Here is a 13,189-nt window from a genome sequence, read left to right as displayed (position 1 = left end):
CATTTGAGTTGGTATGCATTCTTATACATTATGGATCCAACGATTTCTTAAAGAAACATACTATACTTACCTTCCTATCATATTAAGGTGTACCCAGTTAAGCCTATTATATCAAAACCGTCCTTTGCCCATCATTTTAATAGTTCACTCAATCTTGAGTCAGAGATCTAATACGGGACCCACAATTTATCGTCTTTGAGACATAAATAGCCAGGGAACTGTGAAGGCAAATCAGACGCAGAGCTTGTTTTGGAGTGTGAAACAGGGAAATGAGCTTCCGACCGTTAAAGTCACTCCCGCCAACAGAAACCCTAGAAATCGGGAGCGGTCTTTCATTGGTTCCTCGCGTGAAACTCCTCCTTACCATCTACCGCTCGGATCCCTCCGTCAAACCCATTGACGAGTGGCAGCTCAAACGTGCTCTCATAGACTTCCTCAAGAACTCCCTCTCTGTCTCCCTCACCGTCCCCGAAGAAGATCTCGATATCCGCAGATTCAAGGATCTGAAAAAGCGCAAGCGCGAAGATCCAGTTGCCTCCGGAACTCTTTACGTGCGAGATTTAGGGTTTCTTAGTAAGACCAGTAAGAACAAGCAGAATTTGACTTATGAAGACGACGAGGAAGAAAATGTTGAGGTGTTAGAGAAGAAGTTCTTCGACTGGAAAAGATCCCTTGTGGATAGGTTGGATGGTATCGAGTTGAATCTCGAAGGAGTGAAGTTCAGGTTGAACGTCAGTATCCCTCCTTGTGATGATTTTGAAGGACTGAAGAAAGCTTGGGAAGATTTTTACGCGTTCAACAATCGAGGTTTGTGTTTTGGAAACGCAAGACTAGTTGATAATTGTTCCAGTGGGTTTGTGATGTATCTGGGGGTTGAGGTGTGTGGTTTTGATGACTCTGGTTTTCTGCAGGATCTTATTCAAGGGGTGGGAGACAACAGCCCGACACAATTATTTTGAGAGGTGTTCCATCGAGATGGTTCGCGGAACCACGAGTTTCTTCCAAGCCTTCTATGCTGGTTACACATACTATTTTCTCTGTATTTGGAAGGATAAGGTCAGTCGGTCCCCTTTCAACTTTTCAAACTGTTGTTATCTAGCTATTTGTTGCAATAGAATGCCAAAGGAAAAAAGTTACTTGTTGCAACATATGTTCTACTTAAAATTTGTAATCTTTTTTAAACTACCTGCTTATTTGGCGTCGGTTTTAATTTTTACATGCCAAAACACCATTGTTTCAGATCCTTTCTAAGTAAAGAGGCATATTGTATGACCTAATTCTCTTTTATCCTCCCCTCAACCTCCCTCCCAAAAAAAGGGAAAAAAAGAGAAAAAAAGAGGTTTCTTACCTCCTGAAGGATATATTTCTGTTGAAATTGAATTTGTTGCATTGAAACTTCATCAATTGATCATCAGCTAAGTTGATTGGCAGAAACGATTTTTGAACATTTATTTTTAAATACTGTTTGGCGTTCAATTTTAAGTGTATTGATTCTTCATAGAAAGTTGACACGATCATGGACATGGAAACCTCATGTCTAGAGACGGGCTTAAAGTTTTTGTGTTCTTTTTTGAGTACCTGATTAAGCTCATTTACTTTAGCCATATTGCCATAAAATTAAGTAACTGTAGTTTCAACAACGAGTGTTTAAAAATGTGGGTCCAGTTAGAGAAATCTTCTTCCACTAACTTTATTCTCTAGGGAAATGTTTTCTGCTAAAGCATATGTTGTTACTTATCACATCGCCAACCTCACTATTTCAACACACACTCTTCACACTCTTCACACTCTTTCAGCCTTCCCTGTGACCTTCTAGACTCCACAATTTTCACTAGACTTTTCTTTCCAATTGTGTTCATGGTGGTTTTCATTTAACACAATTAGACTATCCCAGTTGACTCCTTTTCTGCCCCTTGTTATTTCTGTTTTTTTACCACCTATAAAGGTTGCTCCTGTCTTCACATGGGCTTTCTCATTTCTTTCTTCCTTTCTTTTCTTAACCTTGCAATTTATGTATCTCACTTCATCACCTTAAATATTTCCATTTTGTTGAGACATCTTTTCCTATTTCAAGATATTCTTCTCCTAAGAGGGAGTGGGGAAAGATGGGAAAGGAAGCAAATCTCTTGATGTTATCATGTTGTTTATTTAGATTACTTAGCAAAAGCCATCTCATCTAGATGGGAGGTAGTGGGTCGTTGTAAGTAAGGAGGTTTAGGGTTAGGGAACTTAGTTAATAAGAATGAAGCCCTATAGAGTAAATGGCTTTGGAGGTGGCCTTTGGAAAGAGAGAGATTGTGACATGAGCCATGAGGTGGTGGAGAGTATCCATGGCTGTTCTGAAATTGGATGGCAATCTCCAACATTTTTCCTAAATTCCTCCGGTTTGTAAGGTATGATGTTTGCCTCAGGTACTTCGCTTTTTTGGGAAGATGTTTGGGTGGGTAATCAATCTCTAAGCAACCTTTTTCCCTCCCTTTATTCTACCTCCCTAGCCTATTTCTAGGTTTCTTTCTTCCTTGATAACTCCTTTGTCTCCAACTTGAGATTTTGAGTTTCATAGAGGATTAAGGGATGAGGTATTTACCTGTGTTTCAGAGATTTTAATTTTATTGGAGTTTGTTTGCTTGGACCCCCTTAAGTTAGATAGAAGAATTTGGACCTTGGTACCGGGTGGCTCCTTGTGCTTGCTTCTTCAAGCTCCTTTGTTCTTGTACAACGGCTTTTTGTTGAGAAGTTTATCATGGTAAGATTAATACTTTGGATAACTTGCAAAAGACGTTTATCATGGACCTTTTTTTGTGCTTGTCCACAAATTGGTGCACAATGTGTAAAGTATAGCATGAGGACTGTTACTACTTGTTGATATCTTGTTCCTTTGCTGGAGATATTTGGAATTGGGTTTTCTCTTTATTTGGTTGTAGGTGGAACCGTAGTTTTTAAGGCGCCAAGGCGAGGCTAGGCGATAGGGGGGTGCCTTGTCGCCTAGGCGATGGATTTTTTTAAGTAAAAACATGTAGCCTAGGGTAGTTACCTAGGTTCCATAATCATATTTCCTTAATAAATATCCATAATTTTCACAAGAAAAGCATAAACTTCATGTTTAAGTATAGAAAATCAACATATTCCAACATATTCATGAGAAGAAAAAGAAAGAAAAGAAAATTCAAAAATATAGGGGGGGCTGAACCCCTATTTCTGTTATAGGAAAAGAAGAAAAGAAAAGGTGGAAGAAGAAGAAACTAGTGTATAAACACACAAAATTAGTAAAGAAAAAGAAGAAAATGTGTTGATTGGACAACATTTTATGTTCTTCCTTACTTATTGGTTCAGGTTTTGAAGTCTTTGAGTGTTCAATACAGCATTTAGCAATGTTTGTGTTGATTAAGCCCACTATCACCTAGCATTTAGCAATGTGTTGGTTTTATGTTCTTCCTTACAAGAAAGGTGAGCTCCTCCTCCAGAAGGAGCAACAAAGCTGAATTTTGATGGCAGTAGTCAAGGTAACCCAGGGCCCTTGGGTATTGGTGGAATCTTGAGGGATAAGGATAACAACATTATCTCCTTATTCTTAGGCCTAGTAGTAGTTGGAGACTCAACAAGGGCTGAATTACTAGCAATTGTACAAGGCTTACAGATTGCCAACCAACTTGAAGTGGAAAATTTGGTAGTTAAAGGAGATTCCAAGGTGATAGTGGGCTGGTTGCTGAATCCGGACACTGTCACTTAGGGCTACAGAGATCTTTTGAGGAAAGTAAAATGGCTTACAAGAAATATGACTGCCAATTTCCAGTGGGTCAGCAGATCAGAAAATGCATTGGCAGACTCTCTGGCTAGGGTTTTTCGGGTTTCTTTGTATTGGGCTAACTTATAGTCTTGCTTATTGATAAGTGTTTGGGTCTGTACTCATCCCTATGGGGAGGTAGCATTTTGTGCCTCTTTCAAGGCCGATTGTACTCTCTTTTTTCTCTAAAATAAAATTGCCTAATCATTCATCAACAAAAATGCCTTCTCATCTACAAAATATGTACAAGCAATAAGACTGGCAGTCAAGATGAAATGAATGTGGTTGAAAAAATGCTAAAAGTTACACTGAACAATCTTCTAGTGCACAAAACCATATTGACCTACTTCACTTTGGTGCACTATTGAAGACAACCCACAACAGATCTTTAGGCTCAGTTTGGAAAGAGTACAAATACAAATATGTACAGTGCAAATACATAGAAAATACAAGGTTTTGTACTCTACATATTTGTATTTGTACTCCTTCCAAACTGAGCCTTAGTATTTTATAAGAAAAGAAGAAAATTTTGAATTTAGAAAACAAATGCCCTCCTGCAAGAGAAAACTGCTCACTGCTGTGGATCATTTTTTTACTCTATATTTTCCACCAAAGGGAATCCCTTTTTACTAGACTCTTACTCTTTCCCAAACTTTCTTTTCTCTCTGAAATGTATGGAGTTACACATATTGGTATATAGAGGACAATGCTCACCAAAACCAAAGGAATTAAAGAAAGTGATTTTATGCAATCATACCCAACAGAGTGTTAAACTAGATGTCTGAGAGGCACCTAGACCATGAGTAACACAATGCTTGGATGCTGTATGCATCTTGAAGTTATACAAAGCTTCTCTTCATTATCCAGTTTTGAGGAAAAAAGCCTAAAACTAATGATATTGTAAGTTTGCTACCAATATTTTTTACATGTTAGAAATTGTACTTCCACTTCAAGATTTCGAGAACATATAAGTTAGATTTGATTCTCCACATGTTATCTCATCAAATAAGCTTAGGAATTAGGACTATCTTTCTTTCTCTCTGATCAATGATGTAATGATTTCATATTTCACTAAGCCATCAAATTTAATCTTATAACCTGATTGTATGACATTGTTTGATGATGTTCTGTTAACTCGCACCAAATAGGCATCTTAATGTTGCGGAGGACAATGATCTAGGTAAGAATTCGGATGAGGAAAGTGAAGATCTTGTGTCAGGTCTCCAGTGCAAGATTGTGGTTCAGTTTGAGAAATACGAAGACTTCCATAATACTCTGAAAGTGTTTTGTGGGCGTTCTATACAAAAGGTAAAAGCTGCTATCACCATCTCTATAACAATTTCCATTTTATTCTTTGTTGGAGATATCCACCATCTTCTCCACTTGCCCAGATATAAATTACCAGAAGTAAGGGTATGTCATTTCAACTAGTTTCTTCTAGGTTTCTTTTCAGCTGAATCCTAACATGCACTCCAGTGACTCTTTTCTTGGCCAAGCCCTTCAGGCCTCTTTGTCAAGTCTATTATCTGCAACCGAAATATCTTGGATCTTGGGCTAAAATTTGGTAGCAAATTGTTAATTTATAATTCTCAATAAATGTAATAAAATCAATTATATGTTTAGTAGAAGTTCAGGACTGTTATCAGTCTTGAACTCTAATGGATTTCAGGTTCGAAAATAAGAAGAAAGGTAAAGAGAAGAGGAGGAAGAGGGAAGAGAAGCAGTAGAACACGAGTTGAAAAGGAGGAGCAGAAGCTTCATGTTCTGCCGCTGCCACTTTAATTAATATTTATAGGTTATGCTCATTACATGGAAAGGACAGATCTGCCCTTAGTCTTTACATAACAAATAGAGCAAAAATAAGACTGAAATAAATAACAACTGAAACAACTAAATGACCAATAGCTAACCCTAGGAAGACTAGAACACTACGAACACAGTGGAACCGTAGCTGTGGGGCCCACATCAGTGTTCTCTACACTCCCCCTCAAGTTGGGAATAAATGTTTATCATTCCCAACTTGGATAGATCCGCCTCTAGCTTCTTCCGTGGTACAACTTTGGTGAGGATATCTGCCAGCTGCATGTTGGAGGTGATGTATGGGAGACACACTTCTTGTGATGAGACCCTCTCTCATGCAAAGTGTCGATCAACTTCAATGTGTTAGTTCTGTCATACTGCACCGGGTTGTGTGCTATATTAATAGCTGCTTGATTATCACAATACAGCATCAGGGGCTTCTCATACTCAATACCCAACTCCTCAAGTAGTGATCTCAGCCAAAGAATTTCAGCCACTCCATTAGCCATTGACCTGTATTCAGCTTCAGCACTAGATCGGGAGACAACACTCTGTTTCTTACTCCTCCAAGAGACCAGGTTACTTCCCACAAGAGCACAATATCCAGAGGTAGACCTTCTGTCATCAACACTCCCAGCCCAATCGGCATCCGTATAGATTTCCACCTTCATGTGGTCATTGTTTTTGAACAGTATACCTCTACCCGGGCATCTCTTCAAGTATGCTAGTATTCTTTCTGCTGCTAGAAGGTGTGTGGTTCTAGGAGAATGCATGTACTGACTGACAACACTAACTGCATAACTGATATCTGGCCGAGTGAGGCATAAATATATGAGCTTTCCCACTAACCGTTGGAACATAACTTTGTCTTCAAGCAGCTCCCCACTCTCTGCACTAATTCTGTGGTTCTGTTCAATGGGTGTATTTGCAGGTTTGACACCCAGCTTTCCAATTTCAGCCAACAGATCTAGAACATATTTCCTTTGAGAGACAAAGATCCCCTGTTTAGATCTAGCAACCTCAATACCCAAAAAATACCGTAGTGTACCCAGATCTTTCACCTCAAACTCTTGATGAAGGAGCTGTTTGAGGAATTTAATCTCATGGCTGTCATTTCCTGTCACCACAATATCATCAACATATATTGCAAGTAGTGTCAGTGAGGACTCCACCCTCTTGATGAACAGTGTATGATCTGACTGGGCCTGTACATAACCGAACTTCCCAAGGGCTAGTTTGAATCTGTCGAACCAAGCTCTAGGTGACTGCTTCAAACCATACAATGCCTTATTGAGCCGGCAGACCTTCTTACTTGCCTCTGTATCATAGAATCCAAGAGGCAACTGCATGTAAACCTCTTCCTGCAAGTCCCCATTCAAGAAGGCATTTTTAACATCCATTGGGTATAAAGGCCAAGGTAGCTTGCTACAAGAGACAATAGAACCCGAATGGTGGTCATCTTGGCTACCGGGGCAAATGTCTCCAAGTAATCTATACCATAAGTCTGAGTGAACCCTTTTGCAACTAGCCGAGCTTTGTACCTCTCAATGGAACCATCCGCATTGTGCTTCACAGAATCACAGTAAATACCCATCTGCATCAAACTAGTTTCTTTCCTTTGGGCAAGTCAACTAGCTCCCAGGTATTATTTTTCAATAGGGCATCCATTTCAACTTGCATTGCACCTCTCCACTCTGGGACTGATAGGGCTTCTTGCACTGTTCTTGGAATAGGGACATTAGCAACGGAAGTGAGATAGGACCTGTAGGAGGGTGATAAGTGATCATAGGACAAAAACTAGGAGATGCAATGGGCTGTAGATGTGGTGCAATGCCGTTTTCCTTTACGGATGGCAATGGGAAGGTCAAGGTCATCTGCAGGGGATGAGGTAGCAACAATGGAAGGAGTCTCTGTGGGCCCTGGGACTGTAATATCTGGACTTGGAGCCGCAGAAGAGGTTGGAGCTGGCCAGGACTACTGATGATCGGGATCAACCTGCCTGCATCGCATGTGATACTCTCAACTCCCGATCCCCCTGACCACCTTCGCTACTGCAGCCCTCATCACCCACTGGAATAGGTAGGGGAACAGCCCCAAAAGTATTAACCCTGCCCTCACTGCACTCCCCCTGAAGAAATGGACCCAAATCTCCACACTCACTACTCTCCCCCTGAGGAGAGACCCGAGAATAGTAGGGTGTCTCCTCAAAGAAAGTGACATCCATGGATACAAACTTCTTCCCTGAGACAGGATCATAGCAGCAATAACCCTTTTGAGTTTGTGCATAACCAAGAAAGATGCATTTGGAGGCCTTGGGCTCGAACTTGGAGTGATGGGGACCGAGAAGCTGAACAAAACAAGTACAACCAAATGTTTTGAGGGGAACAATGAACAACTCCTCATCTGGGTATAGGAGGGAAAAAGGAGATGACATATGAAGAACCCGGGAAGGAACCCGATTAATAAGATATACCGCCGTGAGGATAGCATCACCCCAGAAGCGAATAGGGACATTGGAGGTAAACATAATGCTTCTAGCCACCTCCAAGATGTGCCTATTCTTCCTTTCTGCAACCTCATTCTGCTGAGGTGTATGAGGGCAAGTGCTCTAGTGAATAACCCCATGAGTAAGAAGGTAAGATGCCAATGGCTTAGCAAAGTATTCCTTTGCATTATCAGATCTAAGAACTTTGATCTTGGCATCAAACTGGGTTAGGATCATTTGGTGAAAGTTTTGGGTCAGGGTGGGAACCTCATCTCGTGAACGCATAAGATAAACCCAAGAAAACCGGGTATGGTCATCAACAAATAACAGAAAATATCTGTACCCACCCATGGAAGAAATGTGATATGGCCCCCAAACATCTGTATGCACAAGATCGAAAGGACGATTGCTCCTTTTATTGCTCAACAAATAAGAGTGTCTACAATGCTTAGCAAACTCACAACTTTCACATTGCAACTGGGACAACTCAACAGACTCAAACAAATTAGGAAACAGACTCCTTAAGGACCGAAAAGACAAATGACCCAATCGGTTATGCTTGGCATAACCGAACTCACACTCTGGGAAACAAGTGACTTCTTATCCCCGACTCTTTCCGACGAGAACTCTCTCCGAGCAGATAGATCCCATTCGTCTCACGACCAGTCCTAATTCTTCGTCTTCAGGTCCTAAAAAACACACCGGTCAAGGAAGAAGGTTACTGAGCAATTCATGTGTTTGGTAATACTACTGACTGAAAGAAGATTAGTATCAAGCTTAGGGACATGTAAGACAGAAGACAAGGAGATGGTATCCGATAGCTTGATGTCACCCTTGCTAGAAATGGGGACAAGAGAGCCATCAACAATAGATACTTTATCCCTACCAGAAGATAGATGATAAGTGGTAAACAATGAAGGCAAGCTAGTCATATGGTCGGATGCACCTGAATCTATTACCCAACAGGGTTCAGTGGTACCTGGAGCTGAGGCATGGCAGGCTGAGGCTCGAGTACTTGAATTTGCGGAAGCAAATGTGGCGGGGGCTAATGGTGACTGCGGTGGTTGAGCTGAGTTCCCAACTTCCCCTTCCAACTGTATAAGAGCAGCCCGAACTGCGGCTAAGGTCTCTAAGAATGTGCCTCTTGTGCCAGACGAGGATGCTGAATTAGTATGCATTGCCACATGAACTCTTCTTGCTTCTTAACTTTGCCGGGACCAAATAAGGGTGTAGCTTCCAACATGTTTCTTTTGTGTGTTTGGATTTCTTACAATGCCCACATACCACATAACTGCTGTTCCTAATACTGCCTTTTGCCTGATTCTTAAACTCCATTTCGGTTAAGAACCAGAAGTCTCAAAATTAGGGTTACTACAGTCAAAACCAGCACTTGGACTATCAACCACAATCACAAAATCAGTATAGAACCAATCTGTACTCACAATAGATGTACATGAAACAGGTATAAAACTGATCTGAAATCAGTAACCACACACAACAGCAACAGTCCGAACTGTTTTCACCCCCTTAGAAGAGTTCGAAACCCCAAAAGAAAACTGAAAAACAGTTTGAAGAACAATCTGATATGCTGAAGCCGAATTGGGGTTTTAATCAGTCCTAAAAGCAAATTCTCAGCCATACACTCCAGACAGTACCGTACGGATAAGGCTTGTAGTAGGGTTAATATGAAACCCTAAAACTGATCAATGTTGAGGAGAGAACTATTAGGGTTTGCCGCAGGATTAAGACAAAACCCTAGAGAATAGAAAGATAAACCCTAGAGTGGTTCGGCCGCCCTTGCTAGATAGGTCCAACCTATCTTCTCTGATAGTACTTCTCTCAGAAAATAAAAAACTTACAATAGGATGTTGTTCGCTGCCTTCCAAGGTTACCCGAACCCTAGCCTTATCTGATTCTTCCTGATCACCAACTCGCTGCAACTGTGGCAATTCTTCAAACAGCTGCTAATCCTCTGGAGATCTCCAAGAATCAGTCAACGAACTCTACTTTCTCAGCTTCCAGCCTTAGATGGTTCTCATGTGGTCGGCTGGACTAGACTCACATGAGAAACCCTAGCTCTGATACCAAGTAGAAGTTCAGGACTGTTATCAGTCTTGAACTCTAATGGATTTCAGGTTCGAAAATAAGAAGAAAGGTAAAGAGAAAAGAGGAGGAAGAGGGAAGAGAAGCAATAGAACACAAGAGTTGAAAAGGAGGAGCAGAAGCTTCATGTTCTGCCGCCGCCACTTCAATTAATATTTATAGGTTATGCTCATTACATGGAAAGGACAGATCTGCCTTTAGTCTTTACATAACAAATAGAGCAAAAATAAGACTGAAATAAATAACAACTGAAACAACTAAATGACCAATAGCTAACCCTAGGAAGACTAGAACACCACGAACACAGTGGGACCGTAGCTGTGGGGCCCACATCAGTGTTCTCTACATGTTTTTAATTGTTTAGTGTTCATAATGAATTATTTCTCTAAGCTAATATTTTGCCTTTTCCATTGAGCATTTGATTATTTATATAAGATAAAAATAACTGTGGATTATATGTGCTTAAACATTTGAAACTAAGGTGTTCATCCTTATTTTCTAAGACTCTTGATTCTGACATCCCATAACCCTGTTAGATCCCCGCATGTGGTAGCTGCATCCATAAAGCATAGGATGCAGGTGGTTTCCCAAGGTCCATTTTATCTTATTAGATGTTGTCCTTTTTATATAATGAGATAACTTATTACCCTCCTTGTTTTACAATAAAGGGGGTGTTCGACAACATGGTTGGCTTTGTTTTTGAAAACAAAAACAACTGCCACATCAGCAAAATTGTATTGTTTTTGCTGATGTGGCAGTTATTTTTTGTTTTCAAAAAACACAACCAACCATCTTGCAAACACCCCCTAAAAATTGAATGATTCTAATTCTTTGATGCTTATGCTTTTCCTATCAGTTAAAAATGAAAGGAAATTTTCTGATGATATGATCATCTTCCACTGGTTCATCCATAATGAGTAATTTATATTAAGATTTTCATAGCCTGTTTTGGATGGGTAGGTGGAGATGCATGTCTAACTTAGGAATGTTATCTTGCAGCAAGGATCACGCCTTAAAGCTGACTATGAGGCAACATGGGTTAAGGATGGTTTTTTCCGAAATGCTCAGCAAAGAGTAATAAACAGTCAGATACAAGAGAAGAATGGCCGGTTGCAGGCAATGCCAGCAGGTCACTATGAAAGTGTGGCTCCAAAACCTCAACCACAGATTGCACGGTTTAGTTCTGAAAGTGCACGGCTGAAGAGGTTCAAGGTTTGGTTTTTTTCCTGATTTATTATCCACGAAAGCATTAAATTCTATTAACAATAGGGGTTCTTGTCTATTTAGAAAAAAAAAATAGTGGTTCTTGTCTTTCCCAGTATTTTATCCTCCCTCTTGTCCAATGTCCAAGAAATTTAATGTGTTTGCTAACTTGTGGGAGATTTGCATTATTTCTTTTTTGGGTTGGTGATTGGGGTTCCTGCCTTTCACACATTATGTATTTTCTGCTACTTGACCTACATGCATATGTATCTTTTTAAGGCTTACCATTCCTGCAAAATGATTGGCATTTCAATTGTTGCATTGAATGATGAGAAACTCTTTTTAATTTTGTGCAGGAATAAGGTATTAAATTAAAATTTGGATGAGCATTTCTTGGTTCAAGCTCAGACAGAAAAGACTCCTAATTTGGTCATGAAGAACTTTTCTTTGCTAGAGATTAATTTTGCAGTGTCATTATGTCTCTCGGATTGGCTAAACATTCTCTGCATAAATTGGCAAAAGAAAGGTATACCAATTATGTTGTACTACTGATTCCCTCACTTTATGTTTTCAATGCCTTGAAATCAGGAACATGAAGTGCTTTTACATGTTTCCCAAACAATGATCTATTTATCTCATTCCCTTTTTTTGAATCTCAAATTCTCAATCCTCCTTTTTTTTTTTTACTTTTTTTTTTCATTCTTCCAACTTTTGATAATGCTATAAATAGGAATTGTTTACCGTCTTCTTTGGAAGAATTGTAGTAGCTATGTTATAAATAGGAATTTCGTTCTTCCAACTTTTGATAATCATACATTCATAATCTAAGCAATTATGTCCTGGAATGTTTTGTTTTTCATTTTTTTTTATCCCTAATTTTGCCCCAATAGCTGTCTTCATCATTCAATGACACATGGGCTGCTTTCTTTGGAAGAATTGTAGTAGCTATGTTATAAATAGGAATTTCGTTCTTCCAACTTTTGATAATCATACATTCATAATCTAAGCAATTATGTCCTGGAATGCTTTGTTTTAAATTTTTTTTATCCCTAATTTTGCCCCAATGGCTGTCTTTATACTCGTTCGTTCCGGCCATCATATTTTGGTTTTCCATGAATCATCATCATCCAGACCATATCCCAATTAAATGGGGTCGGCTACATGATTTGGTTATCTATGAATGTTTCTACTAAACACTGAATGGAATTCAAGATTTTTTATAATTTATTTTCTTGCCCAGGTAAGATAACAAAATCTTCCAAAACCTCGTTCAATTTTCTTAGGCAACTTAACTTTTGCTTGAAAGAGCATTAATACATCATCATTTAGTATGGTTGTGATTCAATATGGTGAATCATTTTGGTTCCGAAGGCCTTGTTGAATCATTTTGGCCAGTGGGGATACTAACCCGTAAAATTTGGTTCCGAAGGCTGTGTTTGGGGGAAGGATTTTTTTATCTTTTTTCTCATGCTGGAACTGAGAAGAAAAAAACAATGTGGGCACCAATGGAACTATTGGAATCGTTGTTTGTCAAATGCCAGAAAAGCTTTGCCCCAGCTGAAACAAATAGTAAGGAACCGCTATTAAATGTGGGAAAAAGTGATTCCGCAGCAGAGCTTGTAGAGAGAATGGTTGGACGCTCCAGGAGATAGAAATATAAAGCATCGCCCGTTGCCGGAGAAATAAAGGGATAGAGAAGTAGTGTGACCGGAGACATAGAAAGCATTGTCGGAGAAATACAGTGCGAACGGAGAGAATGATGTTGCACAGATGGAGAGATCGGGAGTGAGACCATTTGAATGTGGAGACATCCC

The 13,189-nt window shown here is 39.8% G+C and overlaps 1 protein-coding gene across 1 annotated transcript; it reads left to right on the top strand.

The window, feature by feature from the left end:
• The first annotated feature begins 269 nt into the window (after positions 1-269).
• On the top strand, positions 270-12,028 carry ZCW7. Its single transcript, XM_010274505.3, has 5 exons — positions 270-807; positions 912-1,056; positions 4,933-5,092; positions 11,172-11,384; positions 11,732-12,028. The coding sequence occupies exons 1-5, from the start codon at positions 270-272 to the stop codon at positions 11,735-11,737; spliced, it is 1,062 nt and encodes a 353-aa protein (XP_010272807.1). The 3' UTR covers positions 11,738-12,028.
• The last annotated feature ends 1,161 nt before the right edge of the window (positions 12,029-13,189 follow it).

The sequence above is a fragment of the Nelumbo nucifera genome, chromosome 5 (assembly GCF_055504915.1).
Source record: "Nelumbo nucifera cultivar China Antique chromosome 5, China Antique-T2T, whole genome shotgun sequence".
Lineage (NCBI taxonomy): Eukaryota > Viridiplantae > Streptophyta > Magnoliopsida > Proteales > Nelumbonaceae > Nelumbo > Nelumbo nucifera.
Note: the sequence above shows the minus strand (reverse complement) of the source record. Positions and strands in the feature narration are given on the sequence as shown.